Genomic DNA, 26,225 nt, shown 5'->3' with positions numbered 1-26,225 from the left:
CAGTATGGCTAGTATAGTTGCCCCCAGTAAGCTAGTATAGTTGCCCCCTGTGTAGGTGCCCCAGGAGGGGGAAGCAGGGCTAGATGGAGGGGCTGTGGAGGTAGTGGTGGGGAGATCCAAGTGTCATGACGTTACAGGTCTCCGCCTCCAATGCCGCCCACTGTGCTTCCGCTAATCAGGAAGCACAGTGGGCGGCATTGAAGACAGAGACCTGTAACGTCATCATGACGCTGCGCTCCACGCTTGGAACGCGGAAATCAAGTAAGTAATTGTCCATACGCCCAGGGGTGAGAGCCTGGGGTGCCTGGCACCTGGGTGCAAGATTTTCTCTGGCGCCTATGCGAGTGGTTAAATTAACCGCGCCCAACCACATAACCACACCCATGTCCTGCCTCATCACACCCACACCTTCCACCTCTTTACGCATGCATGCGATACTCCATTCCTACCCCTCTTCCATGGGCTTGCTCCTGGCTGGCTTTGGCTGCCTGCGAGTCTCTGGACTGATTCAGGCTGAGAGGCTCTGCGAGTGCGACACAGTCACACACTGCGTATTTATGGCTGCCTGCGGCCACCCTACTCTCGCTCGCTATCGTCGGCTCCTCCCCCCGCCAAGCCCAAGTGTGAGGTGGGCTGCCTGTATCTTTCCCGTTGCGCCACACAGCCTGCCAGTGTTGCCAACCTTTCACGTTATTTTTTACTGACAAATACCTAAAAATTTACGGACAAAAGATTATTTTTACTGACAAAATTTCCCCACTAAATGCACATAAGAGACAGCGTTTCACCAGTAAATGCACGTAATGACAGACAGCCTTTCACCAGTAAATGCGCATAATAAGAAGCCGCTTTTCACCAGTAAATGCACATAATAAGAGACCGCTTTTCACCAGTAAATGCACATAATAGGAGACCGCTTTTCACCAGTAAATGCACATAATAAGAGACCGCTTTTCACCAGTAAATGCACATAATAAGAGACCGCTTTTCACCAGTAAATGCACATAATAAGAAACCGCTTTTCACCAGTAAATGCACATAATAAGAGACCACTTTTCACCAGTAAATGCACATAATAAGAAACCGCTTTTCACCAGTAAATGCAGATAATAAGAAACCGCTTTTCACCAGTAAATGCGCATAATAAGAGACAGCTTTTCACCAGCAAATGCACATAATAAGAGACAGCTTTTCACCAGTAAATGCACATAATGACAAACAGCCAGTGTCCCCAGTATATGTAGCCAGCCTGGACCCCCTTTAGGTAGTGAGTGACAGGGACCCCCTTTAGGTAGTGAGTGACAGGGAGCCCTTTAGGTAGTGAGTGACAGGGAGCCCTTTAGGTAGTGAATGACAGGTGCCCCCAGGCTAGGTAGGTAGTGAGTGACAGGGACCCCCCAGTGAGTGACAGGTGCCCCCAGGCTAGCTAGGTAGTGAGTGACAGGGACCCCCCAGTGAGTGACAGGTGCCCCCAGGCTAGCTAGGTAGTGAGTGACAGGGACCCCCAGTGAGTGACAGGTGCCCCCAGGCTAGCTAGGTAGTGAGTGACAGGGACCCCCAGTGAGTGACAGGTGCCCCCAGGCTAGGTAGGTAGTGAGTGACAGGGACCCCCCAGTGAGTGACAGGTGCCCCCAGGCTAGCTAGGTAGAGAGTGACAGGGACCCCCAGTGAGTGACAGGTGCCCCCAGGCTAGCTAGGCAGTGAGTGACAGGTGCCCCCAGGCTAGGTAGGTAGTGAGTGACAGGTGCCCCCAGTGAGTGACAGGTGCCCCCAGGCTAGGTAGGTAGTGAGTGGCAGGGACTCCCAGTGAGTGACAGGTGCCCCCAGGCTAGGTAGGTAGTGAGTGACAGGTGCCCCCAGTGAGTTACAGGTGCCCCCAGGCTAGGTAGGTAGTGAGTGACAGGGACCCCCAGTAAGTGACAGGTGCCCACAGGCTAGGTAGGTAGTGAGTGACAGGGACCCCCAGTGAGTGACAGGTGCCCCCAGGCTAGGTAGGTAGTGAGAGACAGGGACCCCCAGTAAGTGACAGGTGCCCCCAGGCTAGGTAGGTAGTGAGTGACAGGGACCCCCAGTGAGTGACAGGTGCCCCCAGGCTAGGTAGGTAGTGAGTGACAGGGACCCCCAGTGAGTGACAGGTGCCCCCAGGCTAGGTAGGTAGTGAGTGACAGGTGCCCCCAGGCTAGGTAGGAAGTGAGTGACAGGGACCCCCAGTAAGTGACAGGTGCCCCCAGGCTAGGTAGGTAGTGAGTGACAGGGACCCCCAGTGAGTGACAGGTGCCCCCAGGCTAGGTAGGTAGTGGGTGACAGGGACCCCCAGTAAGTGACAGGTGCCCCCAGGCTAGGTAGGTAGTGAGTGACAGGGACCCCCAGGCTAGGTAGGTAGTGAGTGACAGGGACCCCCAGTGAGTGACAGGTGCCCCCAGGCTAGGTAAGTAGTGAGTGACAGGGACCCCCAGTGAGTGACAGGTGCCCCCATGCTAGGTAGGTAGTGAGTGACAGGGACCCCCAGTGAGTGACAGGTGCCCCCAGGCTAGGTAGGTAGTGGGTGACAGGGACCCCCAGTAAGTGACAGGTGCCCCCAGGCTAGGTAGGTAGTGAGTGACAGGGACCCCCAGTGAGTGACAGGTGCCCCCAGGCTAGGTAGGTAGTGAGTGACAGGGACCCCCAGTGAGTGACAGGTGCCCCCAGGCTAGGTAAGTAGTGAGTGACAGGGACCCCCAGTGAGTGACAGGTGCCCCCAGGCTAGGTAGGTAGTGAGAGACAGGTGCCCCCAGTGAGTGACAGGTGCCCCCAGGCTAGGTAGGTAGTGGGTGACAGGTGCCCCCAGGCTAGGTAGGTAGTGAGTGACAGGTGCCCCCAGTGAGTGACAGGTGCCCCCAGGCTAGGTAGGTAGTGAGTGACAGGGACCCCCAGTGAGTGACAGGTGCCCCCAGGCTAGGTAGGTAGTGAGTGACAGGTGCCCCCAGTGAGTGACAGGTGCCCCCAGGCTAGGTAGGTAGTGGGTGACAGGGACCCCCAGTGAGTGACAGGTGCCCCCAGGCTAGGTAGGTAGTGAGTGACAGGTGCCCCCAGTGAGTGACAGGTGCCCCCAGGCTAGGTAGGTAGTGAGTGACAGGGACCCCCAGTGAGTGACAGGTGCCCCCAGGCTAGGTAGGTAGTGAGTGACAGGGACCCCAGTGAGTGACAGGTGCCCCCAGGCTAGGTAGAGGGTGAGTGACAGGGACCCCTCACCTTCCAGCAGCAGCAGACCTCTCTATCAGCGGACGACCCGACCTTAGAGCGGGCGGCGGGCGCACCGCTATGCGGAAGTGATGTCACTTCCGCATGAGCGGTGTCCGCTAGGTCCTAGCGCCGGCGCCCGTCTATCTGGTCGCCCGCTGATGAGGTCTGATGCTGCAGGCGGCCAGGGGGAGAGAGCGGCGACCGAGGGGGAGGCAGAGGGCACCGGTGAAGACCAGACTGGGGGCAAGCACAGCCCGGCGCCCGGGTGCAATGCACCCACACCACAGCACTCGCCCAGGCGCGGCCCTGCCTCCGGCCGCCCCGCACTTATCGCCGCTTTCCTGGAGGGGGAGAGAGAGGCAGAAGGAGGGGTCCCAGGTGAGGGAGGGGGGGGATATTTCCCCCCTCCCCACCGCTGCCTCCACAGCCTCTCCTTCTAGCCCTGCTTCCCCCTCCGATTGTGCTGCTGTGGGGGGTCGTGGCGACACCCCCCTGGGTGTCTGACACCCGGTGCGCCCCGCCCCCCTGCGCTCTATTGTAGGGACGCCACTGGTTCTGATCAGGATCAGGTCAGGATCCGATCAGGATCCGGTCCGTTTACTTGCCAAAACGCAAGTGTGAACAGGGCCTTAACTGTTCAAATGACAAGCTGAGGTGAATTTGTGCACAGGAGGCTAAACATTTTTTTTTTAATTCTCCCTTTTCTGTGCATAGTGCTTGCATCGTCAACAAGATGGACGTTTCCATACAGGTAAAAAACAAAAACTATAGCAGCAGAACTTCAGCTATGACAAAATTCTAACAGTGATGAAAATAGACTGTGGTAAGCCCATTTTTTTTTCACTTAAATTGGATCCAAGACAAACTTTTGCTGCCTTCATTTTTCTGCCCATTACATATAGTTTATTAGGCATTCTTCCCCCCAAATGCTTTTTTTTTTTTAAATTAAATGTATTACCTAACTGCATGTAAATGAATGTATCCACGCCCCCAGCTCCTCCAGCACCTAGGCATTCTGAGTCCCATGCTGCTCGTGCTCATGGGAGCTCAACCTGAGGAGGAGGAGGCTTTTGCTGAAGCATGCACGAGATTTCAGAGGCAAGGGGGCGGAGAGGGGAGTGGAGTTTTCACAGACTGAGGGGTGGAGATGTAGAGCAGCTTGCCTGTGTAATGATGACAAGCAGAATATGGCTGCTCTCATTGTATCACAGGAAGAAATAATGATATACTGTTGAAGCTGTTTGACATGTGTAAAAGTGGTGACTGCCCTTACATACTTCGCTATCCTTCTGGCTCCTCAGTCCAGGAACACTTAATAATTAGCACTTTCATATCTCTCTGGACTTGTCAAAGCAGATTAAAGTGGAAAGTCAGAACTTCCTCTCTGCTGTAAAAGATTAGGCACAGTATGCAGGGCCAGTTCTAGACTTTTTGCTGCCTGAGGCAAACTTGTAAGGGATGCCCCCCCCCCCATTTGGAATGATCACACAGTAATGGACAATTCACACAGCACGCTATAGCCATGGTGCCCCCTGTATAAGAACAAGAAGCCAGGTATAGGTGCCCCCAGTATATTTAGCCGAATATAGGTGCCCCCAGTATACGTAGCCAGGAATAAGTGCCCCTAGTATAGGTCGCCAAGTATAGGTGCTCCCAGTATAGGTAGACAAGTATTGGTTAGAAGGTATATTTGCCCCAGAATAGGTTAGCCAGGTATAGGTGGCCCCAGTATAGGTTAACCAGGTACAGGTGGTCCCAGTATAGGTTAACCAGGTATAGGTGACCCCTGTATAGGTAGCCATGTATAGCTGACCCCAGTACAGGTTAGCCAGGCGGGTGCTCCCAGTATAGGTGGCCCCAGTAAAGGTGAGCCAGACAGCCTTCCCCCCATCCTTCCCCGGCTGCCACTCCTTTACCACCTGGAGTCGGTGGCTCCCTCCTCCACTACAGTCCTTCCCCTTCACTGCATGCCCGGCTGTGCGGTATACAGCACAGACATCAGCGGTGACGCGCAGACCGGAGAGTGGTTCCCCTGGTAATGGTGCGTATACAGGAAGTAAGCACCTGTATACACACCACTACTAGCAGGAGCCGCTCTTCTTGTTTGCGGGTCACTGCTGATGCCTGTGTTGCATGCTACTGGGCATGCAGCAAAGGGGAAGGACTGTGGTGGAGGAGGGGGCCGCGGACCCGAGGAGGTGAAGGAGTAGCTGCCGGGGAGAAAGGCGGACAGTTGGTCGGGTGGTATGCCACCCCTTGTAAGATGCCGCCTGACGAACGTCGTTCAGGCAGCGGATAACCTTTAGGGCAAAAAAATTATTTGTTACAGTTCCTGGAAATCCTAAAAAAGAAAAAAAAAACACTGAGTTTAGAAAAATTATTTTAAAGAGAAGATGAAAAATTCTGAAAGATGAAAGTTCTCCTAGGAGGACACTCAGGAGAAAAAGTGAATTGAATAAAGTTCATGGGGCCGATCCAATTCAATTTTTCTCCTGTTATCTCTTAGGTGTTACTTATTTTCACATTTTATATATAAAATGCCTTAAAAGCTACCAAAAAAGCAAGAAAATAAATAATTTGGACTGCACTTCTCACCTATTTTTTGGTACTTAATTAGCAGAGTGCTGAAAACTGAAAAGTTATTTAAACAGAAGAAGAAAAATTATGTCCTAGGAGAAAATTTAGGGGGGAAAAGTGAGTTGGATCGGGCCCTATGAGTTTTTGACTTATATTCTGCCATAAGCAAAGAGTGCGCAGAGACTGAACGGCTCGGCCAACTGTTGTTATTCTTACATTTTCCTGAAATTTTTCAAGACCCTCAGAACAGAGAAACCGAAAACTGTTCATTTTTTTGGGTTAAGAAAGGGGCACAAGTATATAAACGATAGATACAGGCTGATCATCAAACCACAGAGAAAGAGCTAGTCAGATAAAACGTAGCTATAATTTTCTCTAGAGACAGACACATGCTTTGTCTGGAATTATTTATAGCTATTTTTATCAGTTGAAGAGAACAAATGTTTGCTGGTTTGTTAGTTTTTTGTTGAGAATCAGCAAAATGGAATCCTGAGGAATATAGATTGTGAAATGTTTGTGTGAACTGGAGTTACTCGTAGTGTGAACTGGAGTTGTACCAAAGGCAACTTAGCAGCGGACTTCTAAAAAGGAATTCTGTCCTCTTCTTCACTGCCTAGAAAAACAGCCCCTCCATCCCACCCAATAGTCCCATCTGCTAACCTTGAGCCAACAAATGTTGATTCAAGTAATACCTTTAACGGCTAACTGTGCATCATTTTATTGCAAGCTTTTCTGGTAAGGTCTGCATCCCCATCCACAAGACAGTCAAAAAAGGGACAGGAAATTTGAGCGCACCATGCACCGCCATAGGCCATAATACTCAGACAGTAATTTTGGGGCCGTCAAAATACGGAGCCCAAATAACAGTAAAAACAGCGTAATTCTGCCCCCAACAATAGCTAGCAGCCAAATTACATCTAGCCCGAGTCCACAGGGGCCTGGAGGGGGAGTAGTAATATACGCCGCCGGGACTTTTGCAGGGGCAAGGTGAGCCTTTTGTTTGGCTTAGTCTCTGTGAGTGCTTTATAATCCTTATTATAATGGCCCTTAACAGGGTATATATTAAATAGACTATTGGATTATACCAATGACCAAATTTTTATTATGCAAAGCCAACAAATAATTGACCTTGTTTGTATGGAGGTGATTGGTTGTACCCACACACAGCAGTCTGTACCGTATTGTACAGGAGTTTTTGTGGTATCTGTTTTTTTTATGCTTCAGACTCACTTTAAATGTATGTGTATGTCATTTCATTAAAATAAATGTACAGTGGGATGCGAAAGTTTTGGCAACTTCATTAAAGAGGAACTGTAACATCAAAATGTCCCCTGGGGGGGTACTCACCTCGGGTGGGGGAAGCCTCAGGATCCTAATGAGGCTTCCCACGCCATCCTCCGTCCCTCGGGGGTCTCGCTGCAGCCCACCTTACAGCAGCGACGTAAATATTTACCTTCCCGGCTCCTGCGCAGGCGCTCTGGTGGCTGTCGACTCCGAAGTAGGTGGAAATACCCGATCGTCGTCGGGTCTGCTCTACTGCGCAGGCGCAAGTCTCTGGCGCCTGCGCAGTAGAGCGGACCCAACAGAGATCGGGTATTTCCGTCTAGTTCCGAGCCGACAGCAGCCACAGCGCCCCCGCTGGAGCCTGCAAAGGTAAATATTGAACTGACAGTCGGGTCTGCAGCGAGACCCCCGTGGGAGAGAGGACGGCATGGGAAGCCTCATTAGGATCCCGAGGCTTCCCCCACCCGAGGTGAGTACCCCCCAGGGGATCTTTTTGATGTTACAGAGTCTCTTTAATCATCATGATTTTCCTGTATAAATCGTTGGTTGTTACGATAAAAAATGTCAGTTAAATATATCATATAGGAGACACACACAGTGATATTTGAGAAGTGAAATTAAGTTTATTGGATTTACAGCCTCTAAACACTTCCTGTAGGTTCCAATGGGAGTCTAGATTCTGCTTGAAGGTATTTTGGACCATTCCTCTGTAGTTCATTCAGGTTTGAGGTCTTCAGAGCATGGGCAGCTCTCTTTAACTCACACCACAGATTTTCAATTATATTCAGGTCTGGGGACTGAGATGGCCATTCCAGAATGTTGTACTTGTTCCTCTGCATGAATGCCTTAGTGGATTTTGAGCAGTGTTTAGGGTTGTTGTCTTGTTGGAAGATCCATCCCCGGCGCAGCTTCAGCTTTGTCACTGATTACTGGACATTAGTCTCCAGAATCTGCTGATACCGAGTGGATTCCATGCGTCCCTCAACTTTGACAAGATTCCCAGTCCCTGCACTGTCCACACAGTCCCTGCACTGGCCACTGTAGGTAGCAAGTGTTTTTCTTTGAATGCTGTGTTATTTTTCCTTCATGCATAACGCCCCTTGTTATGGCCAAATAACTCAATTGTAGTTTCATCAGTCCACAGCACCTTATTCCAAAGTTAAGCTGGCTTGCCCAAATGTGCTTTAGCATACCTCAAGCGGCTCTGTTTGTGCTATGGGCAGAGAAAAGGATTCTTCTGCATCACTCTTGCAAACAGCATCTCCTTGTGTAAAGTGCGCTGAATGGTTGAACGATGCACAGTGACTCCATCTGCAGCAAGATGATGTTGTAGGTCTTTGGTGCTGGTCTGTGGGTTGACTGACTGTTCTCACCAGCTAAATACACAGAGAAAGTTACTGTTCTCACCATTCTTCACTTCTGTCTATCCGAGATTTTTCTTGGTCTGCCACTTCGAGCCTTAACTTGAACTGAGCCTGTGGTCTTCCATTTCCTCAATATGTTCCTAACTGTGGAATCAGACAGCTGAAATTTCTGAGACACCTTTCTGTATCCTTTCCCTAAACCATGATGGTGAACAATCCTTGTCTTCAGGTCATTTGAGAGTTGTTTTGAGACCCCCATGTTGCTACTCTTCAGATTAAATACTCTTTCTCATAATTGGATTCATCTGTGTATGTAGGTCAGGGGTCACTGAACTTACCAAGCCAATTTGAGTTCCAATAATTAGTTGTAAAGGTTTTGGGCAGCGGTGAGAACGCTCACGGGATTGAGCATGAGAGCGAGGGGAGCGCGCAACGGTTATAGACGAATATCTATGTCCCTGGACTTTAGATGAAGTCCTGAGGGACTTTGATATACTGCACTTGGTGCAGCAAGTAGTTAATCAATGAAGGCACACAATGGTCAATTGCTTCTTTGTGAGCGTTACATTGTATGCCACTGCAAATCTTGTTTTTTGTTGTGTTATTATTATGTATTTATATAGTGCCAGCATCTTACACAACCTTTACAATAGAGAATACACCATTCTGACAGTTATGAGGCAATGTGTTACAGATAATTGACAAGTGGGCAGGTCAGTGATGCATCATACATGGATAAAGGGAAAATATGTAACAGTCTACAACAGCAGTAATAACACATAAGGGGACATTTATGTTATTTATTTTATAATGTATCACAATGCAATATACCAGTGTGAAACTAGCCTACAGGAGCCAAGTGCTGTTTTGATACACTCTGCACTGTGCATACCGATGTCCATCTCATCATGTCACATGTCACCTTGGTTGTCCTTTAAAGAGAAACTCCAACCTAGAATTGAACTTTATCCCAATCAGTAGCTGATACCCCCTTTTACATGAGAAATAGAATGCTTTTCACAAACAGACCATCAGGGGGCGCTGTATGACTGATTTTGTGCTGAAACCCCTCCCACAAGAAGCTCTGAGTACCGCGGTACTCTGGGTAAACTGCCACAATGTAACAATGTTCACAGACAGGAATTAGTTGTTTACAGCTATCTCTAACAGCCAAAACAGCTAGGAGCAGCTACATAACCTGCCCACAGTAACAATGTCACCATGTAATACATGTCAGAATGTGAATCTGGGAAAGAAAAGATTTTACAATGAGCAAACACTGACTAAATCATTTATCCATAATTATGGCAAAAAATCAAGCACTTTTTTTACTACATTATTTTCACTGGAGTTCCTCTTTAACCGGTTCAGCACCGCAGTCCGAAAATCTCATGCATCCGAGCAACGTTCACCTCCCATTCATTCGCCTATAACTTTATTGCTACTCATCACAATGAATTGATCTATATCTTGTTTTTTTCGCCACTAATTAGGCTTTCTTTGGGTGCTACATTTTGCTAAGAATTATTTTTTTCTAAATCTATTTTAACAGGAAGATTAAGAAAGAAATGAAAAAAAATCATTATTTCTCAGTTTTTGGCCATTATAGTTTGAAATTAATATACGCTAGCGTAATTAAAACTCATGTATTTTATTTGCCCATCTGTCCCGCTTATTACACCATTTAAACGATGTCCCTACCACAATTTATGGTGCCAATATTTCATTTAGAAATAAAGGTGCATTTTTTCAATTTGTGTCCATCACTGTTTATAAGCTTATAATTTTAAATAATATAATAACATATTCTCTTGACATGCATATTTAAAAAGTTCAGACCCTTGGGTAACTATTTATGTTGTTTTTGTTTTTTTTTAATTGTATTTTTTATTTTTATTTTTAATAAAAAAAGTGTATGTGGGTAATTTTTGGTGTGGGAGGGAAACTGTTAATTTTAAATGTAAAATATATATTTTTTTTAATTAAAAATGAATTGTGGTGCAGTTTACTATTCGGCCACAAGATGGCCACAGTGAAAAAAGTCCTAGATGCGAACGATTTCGCATCTAGGAACTTAAAAGTAGGGGAAATGTTTCCTGGGGGCAGAAATACCACGCTCTCTGGAGAGAAAGCGTCGGTATTTCTGCGGGGAAGATAGATCGGTGAATGGGAATTATATTCCCATTCACTGATCGGGGGGCTAGTGGCGGGCAGCGGGAGCGCGCGCGGGGGCGCGCCCGATCGCGCGCACGAGGCGGCGGCAGCAGCAGTGCCTATCTGGACGAGGAAGCTCGTCCAGATAGGCCGAACTGGTTAAGGATTACTACTATGCAATGCACATATACAGTAGAGGTGTTCATTACCAGCAGTGATGCTCATCCAGATTCCAGATACCTGAACTATCCAGATATCCGAACTTTTTTCTGGTATCCGAAACCGTATACGGATTCCAGATACCTGTATAAATCCGGAATGCACTATCCGAGCTTACTCAGATACCTATTAGGTATCTGGAAATCAGATCCGGATAGCGTAACCACCATTGAGCCATTGAGCCAATCATAGGGCTCCCAGCCGAAGCCCTAGCAACCAATCACAGAGGGGAACCCTGGCCAGCCCCTCCAGTATATAAAGCAGGTGCAATGTTGAGAATCTCGTCCTTGCTTGTGACTGCTCACTGAGAGACATCTCAAGTGCTGTTGGCTAAGCAAATGCTGTATTACTGAGTTAAACCTAGCGTTTTTGCTCCTAAACACCTGTACTACACCAGTATTTTATTGTTTTTTAGTTAGCTAGCTTATATTTTGATTTTAGTCAATGTGACAGTCAGACTCAGTGCTGCAGCTGCTAGGCTAGGTTAGGGCCTGCTGTGTGCACATGCTAGGCCTGCTGCCAGCCTTAACTACAGTATATCTTGTAGGTTATTAGGGATTAGATTACTGTACTACTACTACTAGTCTTATATTGTGTGTAGTTAGTTGCTAGAGAGAGTACTACTACTGTGTTAGCTTTATTTACTACAGATAGTTACTGCAGTGCTGCTGTTAAAATCAGTCAGTATGTGACAGATAGACAGTTAGTGTGTGCTCCTGTCACTCCGTCAGTTGAAGTTCTACTAGTACTACTACAACTAGTCTACTACTACCAGTTATATATAGTTAATTTGTATTGCGTTAGCTTACTTTAATTGCAGTGCTGTTACAATGTGACAGATAGACAGACAGTTAGTGTGTCAGTGTGTGCTACTCTGCTGTCACTCCACTAGTTGAAGTTCTACTACTGCTACTATCTACTAGTACTACTGATTTGAATAAAGTACAAGTACCCCACTTCATTTGGACACATATAAAGTTGTACCTTGTCTGCTGGCACTGGCAGCCGGGGGAGGGGCAGCATGAAAAGCAAGGGCAAGAGGAGAGGGAGCAGCATTGCCGCCACCATCGGCAGTTCTGCCGCATCAGTGTCCGTTCCGCCGCTAGCCACTGGCCGTGGACGCACTGGACGCCCAGCTGTTAGGGGGAGTCACATTGCAGAGGTGCAGCAGCGTGTAGCGGCCATTTTCCAGCAGGGTCGTCGGCGCACATTGGAGGAGAAAGACGCTGAGCCTGTGATGGAGCTGATGGTGGATGAGCAGGCCACAACCAGCTCTATAACAGAGATCTCTACCCTCCACACAGAACAAATCTTCTGCTGCCAGTCTGCCACTGTCACTTTACGCCACTACAAAAGCTGTATTTTGTTGGAAAAAAAAAAAACCTGTTTAATTTTTTTGAGATGTTTGGGCTGAAAACTGTGATGTCCCAGTTGTGCATTGAACACAATGTGGGCTGCACGACCGCTGTCTGGAACCTCCCGATGTTAATTTACAGCCATTTCGGTTCGTATCCAGATATCTGGATTTATCCATATTTTTTACTATCTGGATCTGACTGGAACAACCCAGATATCAAAAAGAGGTATCCGAGCACCCTTACCAGTATAGAACCAATGAAAAGCTAACAAGATGGATGAAGGCGGGCCCCTAGTGAACCCCTCTGGTCAAGAGGCCACGATGCGGTTGCAATCTCTGCATTCCCTATTGCTACGCCACTGACTGGATGCCTGGCTCTAGACTTTACTGTTTTTAGGATTTAGGTTATTACAAAAGCTCAGAAAGTGAACGTTTCAGACTGAATACTTGATAGGAATGGGGGGTTGCCATGAATGAGCTCTGCTAATTGCTTGTCTGTCTTCATCAGCGTTTAGCCTCAGTGGATTCTGGGGCACATTCCAGCAATAAGAATGCAACTAGCGGAGTCACTTGACCAGCATTATAAGTCTGGATTATCCATTTAGATATGTTTAAAGGCAAAGGATCAGCACAACAGCCTAGCAGTAATGCCCCCCTTGCTATGCCTCCTATTTCTGGTACCCGTAGTGACATAGCTCCCATCTTTCAGAGGGACCAGTAGCGTACCTACCATAAGGCTGCAGGTGCTCACAGCACTGGGTGTAGCCATAGCTAGGGGTGGCGCTGTGGTGCTCAGTCACCGTGTCCTTCCACTTGGGACCTTTTCTTGTAGTTCGGGTAACATTCAGGAAAATAGCGTCAGGCAGTGGATGGAACTATACTACTTCCTGCACTAGATGTAGCACCACTTCCTGTCCTATGAGCAAAGTGTCGCCTCTCTCTACACACAGCCTGCAGTGAGTGAATATGCAGAGCAACAGGGTGAGTAGAGAGAAGGATTGCTGTGCTGCAGCTGGGGCATTAACAGGGAGAGGTGGCAGGACGTGTTTAGTGCTGCAGAAGTTGCCTGTCATTAGAAGCCATGTGCACAGGCTGCCGTAATACTAGAGTGCCCTGGACTATTGATTATTTATCCTGATCAGAGTAATTCATCAATAATACAGGGTAGACTGTGGTTGCAGAAGCCAGTGATACAGGTGCTGACAGCCAACTTCTGTAGTGAGCAGAGATGCAAGCTCCTGGCAATTTAGATTAGCTAGATTGCAGGTAATCTTATCTCTTTTCCCAGCTCCCCCTCCCACCCTGTTGTCTTCCCCATGACCCTTTCCTCTTTCAGATTTCAGTGGCTTATTTCAATAGCATGTCTCTGCCAAACAGTACTGGTGATGTCTGCAGTCCTGATGAGAGTCATTCCTGCCATTTTTTCTCTCCCACCAGGCTCTGTCCTGTGCCTCTACCTCTTTACTCCCCCCCTCCTCCCATGCATCCCCCTCTTTTGTATGGCCCTTCGTATGGTCTTTAGAGGAGCTCACCATCTAATCGTACCATAGTCATAGTGTAATGTGCTTCCATGTTTTTTTTTTTTTTGGACGGGGGGGGGGGGAGGAGTTCTCTGCAATCAATCAGCACTTCCCTAGGTAGACCACTGAAAGGGACAGTCCCCAATTTAGGAACTTAATCCGCCTGTCCAGGGACGGATCTAGGGGGGGGGCAAGCGGGTATCTTGCCCCAGGCGCAGTTTGTTGAATTCTTAAAAAGGCGGCAAAATGAATGGCAGTTTAGGCGCCAAAACCTGACCTTTAGGCGCCAAAACCTGACCTTGCCCCAGGCGCAACTTGGTCTTGATCCGTCCCTGCGCCTGTCCTTCTTTCTTCCTCATTTGCCCCTTTTTCAGGACTCATGTACAGATCTATGAACATCTACTGTATGTAAATATATGTAAGTTTCTACTGAAAAAAAATGTGTTTAATAGACTCTAAATGCTATTTCTATCATTTAAATTGATTTCTTATGTTTAAATGTTAAAGTGAAGGAGAACTAGTAATGATGATAGAGATGACCAGTGCGGTCTGAATTATAAAACTGCGTCTTTTGCTTCTGGACCAGTGACTAGGGGTGTGGCAGGGGCGTGATTAGGGGTGTGTCTTAAAGTGTCTTGCTTTCTTATCTCAAAATGAATCCCTTCCAAAGCCCCACTCCAGTTACCAAACAAACATATGTTGAAAAAAAAACAAGAACATAAATAATTGCCTTAGGGACTCTTTTTTTATACGTATGTCATAAGGGTACATTACGTGTTATTTCAGTACTTAAGGGCTTGCAATTATATAAAATACTAAACAATAATAATAAAAATAATAATAATAATTGCAACTGACCAGATCCAAAGAAAACCCCAAAACAGAAAAAATACACCTTTACTTACAAATAATATATTGGTGCCATGCGATGTACTAGGAACACAATTCAATGTTGTGATAGCTAACGGGCAAATAAAATGGCTGGGTTTTATTTATATTAGCATTGCTTATTTTAAAATTATAGGCGATGGAATTGGAGAAATACTGTATTTTTCATTTTTTTCTTGTTTTTGCCTATAAACTGCATAGAAAATATTAGGGGGACAGTAGCTGGGGGCTGCGAGGCGGTCTGATGGCATCACAAGGCCAATTCCCGCAAGTTTTTTAGTGCTGAAATCGATCGGGAATCAGCCTACGGTTTATGGTGGCCAACCGATCTCTCTCTGGTCAGATGGAAATCTGTCACTTAGTCGATCGGCCGCCACAATCGCTAGGTGTATGGGGACCTTAAAAGACTACGCTCTGTTTGCTATGAAATGAAAATGTAGTGTTGTTGTTGTTGGGCTTCCTTGATCTGTGCCCTTTGACAAAGCAAGAGAGATAGCACTTCTGTCCAAACTCTGTACACAAACATTGGGTAGTGCCTTTTCTGGTAACTCAGCAGAGGGGGGCATGCTGAGGGGAGGAGTCCAGCCACATAAGAGGATGTGATTCTGTAATCACAGGCTCAGAAGCAGTTTGGTCTCCAGCCAGGTGAGTCCTTTCAACTAATCTCTACTGATAAACAAGACAAGGTTCAGCAGCTGCAAGAGGCTTGTGTATCTGGTCTAACTGCTGAACAGAGAGTCCATGCATAATATAGCATATTACTGTATGGAAATCATAGATCTTATATTAATGTAAAGCATTTATGACATGTTAGGAGCAGTGTGAACACTGGTGGAATTTGTGGGTCAAAAAGGGCAGGAAATATGACATACACCAGAGAGGTCTATCACTGCACCTCATGCATAACAACCACAGGAGAGGTCTACCACTTCACCTCATGCATAGAGGCGGTTGCATAGAGACGTCGGAAACGCCCTGCAAACTGCATTCCATGGTTACTCCTGAACACGGGACGCGCTTTGACAAGTAGTTTTCCAAAATGTTAACAAACTCATAATTAGGTTCACGTCAACCAACATATGATATTTTGTTAGGCTGCATTCACAGTACGGCGGTGGGGGGGTGGTATATCGGAAAAAAAAGTGCACGTTATCAGTAATAGCAAAGCCTACTTTTCATTGACTATATGCTCCACTGTATGCAACGTAAACAGGCGGCGTTAATTTCCTATTGCGTTGCGTTCCTGCTGTTACAGGGAGCACAACGCAACACCCACTGTGACCCCAGCCTTATATTATATTATATGTTTTTATATGTGAAATTTTATATCACATTGTTTTCCGAACTAGTAGCTTTTTAGTTTGTTCATGCCATATTCACTATTATGTCTATTTAAATTCGTATATCACATTTTGCTTAATTTTACATGGCTTTATGGGTTTTATGTTGATTATATTGACAGTACATTATATTACATGCTACACTTTACTTATCGTTAAAAAAATATATTGTACGTCACACTTTATTATACTATTGTGCAGTTATCCGTTCTTAGCCTTGTTTGATTAATCCCGTACCATATGGACTAAGGCGCTGATTCGCCGCACGCAATACTGTTTGGATAGTAAGCCGTTTGTTTTGGCGCCGTACATATGTTTACAGTTTTTGAGACCCATTCACTGCTGGTAATGTATGCCTGCCTTTCGCACTTTGCTGTAGCACACTGTATAAATTATGATTTAATTAGTATCAATGTAATTATGGTAATTATGATTCATCTATTCATGTTATGCCTATTAACACACAACTATGTTGCAAGCTATAGGTGTAATGGTTATGGGGTGGAGTTTATTTATACATCTCTGCTAGTAAATAGGGCGCCCATTTAAATTCAGCAGAATTCAGGCAGAGGTAATATAATATGCTGGCCATTGACCCTCTCTCTTCCTAATTCTTAATGGGCCCCCTGGCCTCATGTGATGCCCTAGGCTCCCCTAAATGATAGGCTGCGGTCCCACTTGTCCTTGCTATAGCCGACTGCTGCTCTCCCCTGATCCCAATAGGCCAAGAGGATTAGACCGAAGTGGGGAATTTGGATGCCCACTATCGGCAGAAGCTGAGGCGCCGCCATCGGTTCCATTATAAATTGGAAAGTAGTGTGGTTAGAGGTATGGCAGGAGCATGTCATAAAGTGTCTATCTTTTTTATTTAAAAAAGTTGGGAGGTATGCAGATATACTTGGCTAGTTGGCTGGCATGCTTTAATCCTTACTTGCTAGCAAGCTGCTCCTGTGTGGACAGATCACAGACAAATCATTCCAGTCCCCAGCCTGTGTCTGATGAGTCTACAAGCAAAGGGAGGGGGAAGGAGGCAGTGAAACACGGTGTGTGTAATTCCTTATCTTAGTAGCTAAAAATTGCTGGAGACTAGAGCTTGTATTTTACAGACAGGAAGTTTTTCATCAGAATAATACCATTTATTGGCTAATTTAAAAGAAAAAACGTAAGATTTCAACAAGAGAAGTCAGAACATACAATCAGAAGAAGGTAGAGTGATTTTTTGTAAATATAAGTGTCTTCCAGGTACATTAATTACAAGGGATCTTGCAAGGATTGTGAGGTATTTATGGCAAATTGATAAGACCTCCCTCCCTTTGGCATGATTAGACTACTGCCTGCTTTGGCTTTCCCCAATTTCTCCCCACCCCTTTCAGTGATAGGCTGCTGTTCTTTCCACGCCCCATTACCCCTTCATAACAGACTGAAACTCCCCTTAGCAAAAATGTTTTCCACATGATGCAACTGTTAGGCATTCTGGCTAATCATTATTTCATAAGGGTGTAAATACAAATTATGGGCACCCAGCAAGCCTTGGATGCCCTACCCACATTTGCACAGTCAACCTGTTATGTTTCTCCCTATGCTCTTTAGAGATTAACTTTTTGTGAGCAACACTATTGCTAAAGCGTATTGTTATTTTGTGACTTCGATGTAGCTGCAGTGCTGTCCACAAAGAGTTAGTGTCTTACCTGCAAAGGTAGGGTCAGGTGATCTGTGCACGCAGTGAAATACTAACTGGTGCTCCTTCTTAGCTAAGACCCAGACTGTACATAAGGGTGATGGTGGAATAGGGGGTGGTGCCTAGACAGCATTTTTGACCAGTAATATTGCACTGTTATCTTAAAGGACCACCACAGCAAAAAAAAGTAAGCAGCTAAAATCTGACAGATTTGACATGGTTTAGAGTAGTCCATCTACTCATAGGGGATTCTCAGTTTTCTTTGTTTTCAAAAGCATTTCTAGAGAGGCAGTTGTTAAATGTAACAGCCCAAATAGTGTGAAAGTAGTTAGGGTGGCTGGCTGGTATCTTACTATTATGGCAGTTAGACTTAGCAACTGCCATTCAGGAAATGCTTTAAAAAAAAAAAAACCCCTCTGAGATTCCCCCATGAGGAGATGGACTACTTCAAAGACTAGTGTGTTCTGTCAGATTTTAATTGCTTACTTTTTTCACTATATAGTGATCTTTTAATAGGAAATGGAACTATAGCAACCAGGTAATTTTAATATAAATATGGCAAAAAAGGACAGACATGCAATGCACAAACCATTGCTGATTAATGCTAATTTGCTAACGCAGACTTATTGATCTAGGGCTTTCATTGCAACACTTCAGGAAATCCCAGTTAAAAAAATAAATCTATTTTTACCTTATAACTTATTAAATTAATAAAACTAAAGTGAAAAAAAAAACACTATACATTCATCCTGTTTCATAACAGGAATAACTAACAATACTTTGTACTTTGGACTTCACATCTGTTTAATTCAGTTAAATACATAAATAAATAAAAACAGGAAATTCCACCTTTGTTAAACAAAATTAAATGCATTAATCTCTATACAGTATATTAAAAGGGTTAATGGGAAATTTATAATGGGCTTAATGGGCACTTATAAATCACGGAACATGATGTTTCCAACAGAAGCTGGCAGATAGTATTGTTAAAGTTTGTTGCTGGTCATTGCATTAGTGCAGGTGTTGGCAAAAGGCAGCAATGGCTCCTGCTCTGTGCAGATAGTTATTTATGCAAATAAGTGCAACTTTAACTAGCTATCAGTCACTAAGTACTTACTGTACCCCTGATGTAATGAACCCCCTTACTGCCAAAATACCCCCCCCCCCCCCCCCCACACACACACACAACTTATATTGAGCACCAAGTACAATGTGTTTTGTGGCACTTACCTGCTTCCTCAGGTAATAATGCCCCAAGGCAGTGTAGGGGTAACTCTAAAGAAAAGTTTTAAAGAGGAACTCCAGTGAAAATAATGTAATAAAAAAGTGCTTCATTTCTTAAAATAATTATGTATAAATTATTTAGTCAGTGTTTGCTCATTGTAAAATCTTTTAAATCCCTGATTTACATTCTGACATTTATTACATGGTGACATTTTAACTGCTGGCAGGTGATGTAGCGGCTGCATGCTTTTTTGGCAGTTGGAAACAGCTGTAAACAGCTATTTCCCACAATGCAGCAAGGTTCCCAGACAGGAAACTGCCAAGAGTAAGTACTTTTCTTGTTTCTTGTGGGAGGGGTTTCACCACAATATTAGCCATACAGCGCCCCCTGATGGTCTGTTTGTGAAAAGGACTAGATTTCTCATGTAAAAGGGTGTATCAGTTACTGATTGGGATAAAGTTCAATTCTTGGTCGGAGTTTCTCTTTAAGTTTTGTTTGTTATTAAGGCCCTTTACATCAAGACAAGTACTTAATGACCTGCACTCATTTTTATCACTGTTAACATCTTCATCACCTGAGGCTCCTCCTTTTCTCTGGGATAGTCTAGTGATCCGGGTGTGCCAGATATTTTTTAGCCTCTGACCATCTCCCAAAACACTGTTTAAAGTGAGGGAACTATTGAGAGACTTTACAAGGGTCCAAGACGGAGCGGAGATTGGGAGAAAATACTCGCCACAAGCCTTTAGAGTGGGTGCCTGGATAGTATTCCTTTTCTTAGTACTTCCACTGAAATAAAATACTACAGTGAGGGCCTGAGTACATTGTCATGTTACTTAGCTAATTTCAGCAGTGTATATCAATGTGTGATAAGGAGGGACAACAGACAATGTATAGAGGGTACTGTCTGATGGGCACACCTATAGCTGCGCAGCACTGCATTCCCATAACAAGTTGCTGCATGCAATTCTGTGCGGTACACAGTGACGGGCCCAGCGCTGCAATGGAGAGTGCACTACAATGTGCTATGTGTTTCTGTAGAACGCATAGCCACTTCATTGCAGAGTAACGCAACAGTATGAGCAGACCCTAGGGATGGGTTCACACCATGCGCATTATGCAGCGGCATTACAATCTGTGTGACTCAACAGAAATGTCAAATTGCACTCATCACTTCAAGACAAGACACATAGGGCTTGATTAACTAAAGCATGCAAAGTGTTAGCATGCCAGTGAAAAGCCACTTTGCACATGCTAACATGCTTTGCACGTGCTAACATGCGTGTAAGAGTTTGCGTGCGTAAAGTCCTGCATGCAACCGCTTCAGGTGCAAAGTACCGTGAACTGCACTGAGTTCACGTGATAATGATAGTTAGCACGCAAAGTCAGTGCATATCACGCGAGCGCAATGTAAAACATTGATTTTTACTGTATACACTTCATTATGCGGCACACGTAAGACTCTGTGCACGCTGCTTTACAGTACCGTGCACGTGAATGTAACCACCATTCATAATTACATTAACATACTCCATTTTATTGTGCGGGCGAAGCTCCATTGATTTCAAGGCTTTGCACGTGCTAACTAGGCTGCTAAGTAGTTTGCAAGTGCTAACTAACTAGGGTGCTAAGTACGGTAGTTTTCACATGCTAACTAACTAGGGTGCTAAGTAGTTTGCACATGCTAACTAGGATGCTAAGTAGTTTGCACGTGCTAACTAGGGTGCTAAGTAGTTTGCACATGCTAACTAGGGTGCTAAGTAGTTTGCACGTGCAAACTAGCGTGCTAAGTAGTTTGCACGTGCTAACTAATTAGCGCGCTAGTTTGCACGTACAAAGCTTTTAGGCATGATAACTGTGTTATCACGCTTTTGTGATTGGGAGTCTAGCCCAAAGACTCCTTACTGAATAGGTGCTGGCTTACTGAACAGGAAGAGCCGAGATTTGAACCCAGGTCTCCTGTGTCAGAGGCGGAGCCCTTGACCATTACAATATTTAGCCACTTCGAAGCCTGCTTGTTGCCCATGCAATGGGTGCAGTTTCACAGTGAAAACTCTCTTCCCATCTCATTCCAGGTGTCGTTACTCATTGTAGTGAAGATGAAGCTTATTCTTGCAATCTCTGTGGTCTTCATAGCTCTGTCTGTGTTAGCAGGTATGTTATCATGCAATCCCATACATGTCTGTCCTGTTAGATATATGTATTAGGTATTTACATAACAAACATGAATTGTATGAGGCTGAGGTTTTTCAGTTCCTTAAGGCTGGTTTCACATATGGGGCTTGATTCACAAAAGCGTGATAATGCTTATCACGTCCGCACTATGCTTTGCACGCGGTTTACCGTGCGTAAAGGTTTACACTCGCTATGACAAAGGTTTGCGCGTGTTAACGCACAAACCTTTGTCATAGCGTGCGTATACCACACGGAAAGCATAGTGCAGGCGTGATAAGCATTATCACGCTTTTGTGAAGCAAGCCCATGGTGCAGTGCAATTGCCCTGTGGCAGGAGGGCCTGGGGCAAACAAACGCACCGCACTATTGCCCCTTGCAAATTACCCTGCGGCAGAGTGCGACCACAGGGTAATATGCATAGCTCCGCCCCCAAACAGTGACATGCTCCCTACTGGACAGGAAGTACGTCACTGTTTTTTGGCCGATCAGCACATGCATGCTGCACCGCCACCACAACAATATAAATACATTGTTGCAGTGCCATAGACTCTAATGCAAATGCCTGTCATGCGATATTGCTCATACTGCTCAGCAATGCACTGCAGAGTCTGCGTCGCCTCTGCGTTGTCAAAAACTACGTCCGTCGCATTGCAGCATACCGCAGGTAGTGTGGTCAGTGTAATAGAGACTAATGGCAACTGCGACGACGGAGCGTACCGCAAGATGATGCGACGCAGTATGAGTGAAAGCAGCCTGAAGCCTGTTTCACACTGGCAACCAGCGTTTTCATTGCAGGGTGATTAGAGTATCACAGCACAAATCACAAGCTTCGTAGATACTTGCGTTAAAATGTCATTCTTGGTACCAAAATACACCATAAGTGAGGCTCTCTACTGCTCACTTCCTGTGGCAGAAATATGTATTGCAATTACTGTATATACTCGCGTATAAGCCTAATTTTTTCAGCACAAAAAATGTGCTGAAAAGTTACCCCCTCAGCTTACATGCGAGTCAGTTGAGCAGAATGGATGGTGGAGCAGGTTTTGTTACTGGCAGTGGAGTATAAGGATTGTGCACTAGTGATCTTGCTCTTGCCAGCTGGCTCCCTGTTGTGTCCATGTTTCCAATCCCCTGCAACATGGTGTGCAGAGTGCACTGCTCAAGATTACCTGTGTCCCCCAGCATTTGGAGCAAAGTGTGCAAGCAATGTGTCAGTGATGCAATGATTAGGGATTCTTCCTGTGTGGCATTCGCTGTCTCATATCTATGACACCATCTAGTGGTGGTGTGTTGAGAGCGAGACCCCCAACTATCATCATCTGGCTATGGGAAGGGTTCAGACTTGCACTGGGGGCACATCTGGCTACTGTGGACTGGGTTGTACTGGGGAGGGGGATTATATGTGAGTCAAACACTTTTTCCTGGTTTCTAAGGGAAAAGGTGGGTACCTCGGCTTATACGCGGGTCGGCTTACATGCAAGAATATACGGGTAATATACAAATAGGATGCGCGTCACGATAAGATTGCTAACGCCAAACACTTTAAAATATCTGCGTCACCATTGACTTACATAACTTCTGGGCAACGTGCGTCACCGCAGATGCTGTCCCAAAACACGCTGTTGACTTTGGGTCAAATTGGATACTTCTGTCGCATGGCATCGCATCCGGTATGACATGTCCCATAGACTTTCATTGCTTTAGTGTCACCCTGCATTAAAATGTACACTTCAGGAGCTTGTAGGCACAGACATTCTAGTGCCCTAAACTCCGCCCCTCAACACAGACCACACCCTTAATCCCGCCCCTTATTTTCTTATATCACATAAAGAGCTAGATATACATGAGCCTAGCAGCCGTGTAACAAAGTGGACCTGCCCAGCAAAATCTTGGATAAGGTCCCCTCTACTTTAATAATATATATTTTTTTAAATAATTATTTATGGCCCTAGTTACCGATTTCTGATTTTCCGTTTTTCTGATTTCCGAGGAGTATTTTATTAGTCATTTTTTTGTATCATTGTAAAATGACCTCGGTGGTCCGATTTTTGCAGAAAAATTCGCATTCTCTGATTGGTCCAATGCTTCTGAGTTCTGTGATTGGGCTAAAATTACCGAGTAGCGGTAAATCAGGTATCTGCGGAATTCCTATTTCCATTTTCCGATCGTAAATTAAAATTTTTTGATCGGTAATGCAGTAAAATTCAATTCTGCGGAATCCAAATGAACATCCCTAGTGAGTGACATCGCCCTCGGAAACTGCTGAGAAAGGGAACATTCGGCAAGGGAGGGGAGCCACCTCCGCTACATAAGGCGCCTGTAATCACACGCCTACAGTGCTTTATGGTAAATCTAGCCCTGGCCAACATATTACACAGCGCTGGACAATAAATACATACAACGTTACAAAGAATGACAGACGTAACAAGGTTATACAACATTGGACAAAGCTATACAAGGCAAACGGTACAAGATACATGAGCATGTGATTTCGGGCTGGCTAGGTAGGCTCAGTAATACAAGTATGAGGCTGTAATCGGAGCAGGAAAAAAGGATGATGCCATAGGCGCCAATACAAAATAGCAGTCTTTGGACGCCAGAGCGGAAATTTGGGCGCCCGATATATAGCGGGTGCTGATAGCACTAGCTATTTATCGGGTGCCTAAATACTGCTATTTTGTATTGGTGCCTATGGCATCATCCTTTTTTCCTGCTCCGATTACAGCCTCATACTTGTATTACTGAGCCTACCTAGCCAGCCCGAAATCGCATGATCATGTATCTTGTACCGTTTGCCTATGTACCTATTAGTGCCTATGACCGTACACTTGCCTGAAAACTATCCTTGCCGGCACATTATGCCATATGGTGATGCCAGGCTAAATTGTTTTATATTATGTTCCCGAAATGTATGGATTTAAAATTTACAACTGCTTTTTAATAGAGCTCTAAAATTTGCAATGTGAAGCTGATGGTGTGTTGATTATGCCGCATGGTGATCCGGCATGCACTATGTTCCCGACAATTATCAATTTAAAGTTTACAACTGCTCAAAAATCAGTAATCTATAAATACAGTTTCATTTTTGAACATTAGATGGCGCTCTTTCATGATACAGCTTATACTAATATAAACAAATGTTTAGAAATGTTGAACCTCCAGACTAAAAATCGACTCAGCAGAACTGAAAAGGCCTGGTGTTTCTTTAACAGTTTCACAGCGCCAGAACTTTGTTTCTCTTACCCAAGCCTCATTTTTAGCTGTACAGAAGAAAACTGCCCGGGCTTTTTTTCCCCTGATGCTGTGCAAAGCATGATGGGATTTCTGATGTTGTTGTTCTCGTTCTGCTGTTTTGGTGCAATTTTTTTTTTTACATTTTGAATTTGACATTTGAAGCCTAGCGTGTGCAACTGGGAGGGGTGATCAGGACACAGGACAGTTGGAACTGTGTCTCATGCTCCCTGTCACTTCGTTTCAACCAAAAAGATGGCTGCCCCCATGACAAAGATGGCAGCCCCCATGAATCACAAACATTTGCCTATTCTTTTAAAACAGAGCGAGTAAAAAATTATATTACCTATCTATTCTAATTAACATAACTAATGTAACTTAATGACAGTATGTTTGTTTAGGCTGAAGTTCCCCTTTAAACTCCATTGTAAGTGACAGTACATAAGTAGAGTTACAGTTTTGTATCCAAGTCTTTTGAGGTTCACAACCAATGAACATCAATTACTTTTTTATAAGCTATTTTATTTTTTACAAATTGTGAACATGAACAGACTTGGTTACAAAACTGTAGCACTACCGTTGTACAGGGAGCAGGAAAAAAGGGCGCCGCCATAGACTTTAATGCAATAATCGTTAATACAGCGAAAAAAGCATGAAAAAAGGGCGCCGCAATAAATTTCGTTAATAAGATTATAACATTGTAGTTTTTGAGGTAGTTATCGTTTTAGAGGTTTATAACAGTATAGTTTTTGTCATATTATTTTGTAAATAAGTACAGATTTTACGTTTTCAAAGGTATTATCAGTAATATATATAAAAGGGTGATTCTGCAGTGGGAGTGGTTAGTGTTAGGCACCATCTAGGCGGTGGTTAGGGTTAGGCAACACCAGGGTTGGTGGTTAGGCATCACCGAGGGGGGTTAGGGTTAGGCACCACCAGAGGGGGGTGGTTAGTGTTAGGTACCACTAGGGGAGTGGTTAGTTTTAGGCACCACCAGGGGAGGGTTCTGTGTGAGGGTAGGGTTGGGTTAAGCAGTATTGACGAAAAACGTTACGACATATAACGATAATATTTATTCGTTATTATTTCTCATTTATTTTTGCATCAGTAATTATCATTAATAAAGCTTGACAACGATGATTCTCGTTATCAAATTTCGTTAATACCTGGCGCCAAATTCTTTAATAACCTGGGCCCTTTTTTCACGGCGCCCTTTTTTCATGCACGCGTTGTACAGAAGTATGAGCTATATCATGAAAAAGCAGCATCTAGTGTTAAAAATCGATACTGTTTTTATGATATGCAGTGCATTTTCGTCTCTTGCAGCTTACACGTAAAATGATGAAATGATGCAAGCGCCCACATTTGTCAGTGGGGTGCCAGTGTTACTGCTACTTAGTGGCTGCATAATTTGCACGTTTTAATCTGTACACCAAGTGCTTGATTTTATATGCTTGGGGATGGGAAACTGAGGTATACTTTACTGCAGTGCTTCAAAAAAAGATAGTTAACAGTTTATTTATAACTAAGTACATTTACATGAATGAGTTTTGGGGAAAGTTGCAAAATAGTGTTTTATACTAAAGTGAGAATTATTGTCGGGTACATGTGCCCAAATTTCCGAGCGCCTTTTTTTTGATGTATCCGCTGTCATAGGAAAGGAGCACATGATCATGTAGAATACAGTAGGCAAGGGAGGACCCTGCCAAAGGCTTACAATCTAAGGGACATTATTAATATATCTCAGTCATTTAGGGACATAATGGTGATGTTTAGTGTGCGACCACTATAAAAGACTGTTGTGATTAGAAAAATTGTTAACAATTTCCCCTTCAATAATGAAGTCAATTAGCTTCTTATTGGATGTTAATTCTAGGGGGTGGGCCTTCAGAGGTAAACAAAGCCTTGAATTGATTGCCTCATTTATAGCAAAGTCTTTCCATTAAGCTATCTATTTATTCCATGCGTTGTGTATTGTATTCAGGACCTGGGTA

General features: G+C 44.8%; 2 protein-coding genes across 2 annotated transcripts in view; both read left to right on the top strand.

The window, feature by feature from the left end:
* The window catches only part of LOC137522889 (apolipoprotein C-II-like), a 596,236-nt gene that overhangs the window by 450,689 nt on the left and 119,322 nt on the right, over positions 1-26,225 (top strand). The window lies entirely within an intron of this gene.
* The window catches only part of APOC1 (apolipoprotein C1), a 40,873-nt gene continuing 14,773 nt past the window's right edge, over positions 126-26,225 (top strand). The window contains exons 1-4 of the mRNA XM_068242223.1: positions 126-261; positions 12,337-12,403; positions 15,203-15,230; positions 20,901-20,979. Coding sequence (XP_068098324.1) covers positions 126-261; positions 12,337-12,403; positions 15,203-15,230; positions 20,901-20,979 — 310 coding nt within the window. The remainder of the gene's footprint in view (positions 262-12,336; positions 12,404-15,202; positions 15,231-20,900; positions 20,980-26,225) is intronic.

The sequence above is a fragment of the Hyperolius riggenbachi genome, chromosome 6, assembly GCF_040937935.1.
Source record: "Hyperolius riggenbachi isolate aHypRig1 chromosome 6, aHypRig1.pri, whole genome shotgun sequence".
Lineage (NCBI taxonomy): Eukaryota > Metazoa > Chordata > Amphibia > Anura > Hyperoliidae > Hyperolius > Hyperolius riggenbachi.
Note: the sequence above shows the minus strand (reverse complement) of the source record. Positions and strands in the feature narration are given on the sequence as shown.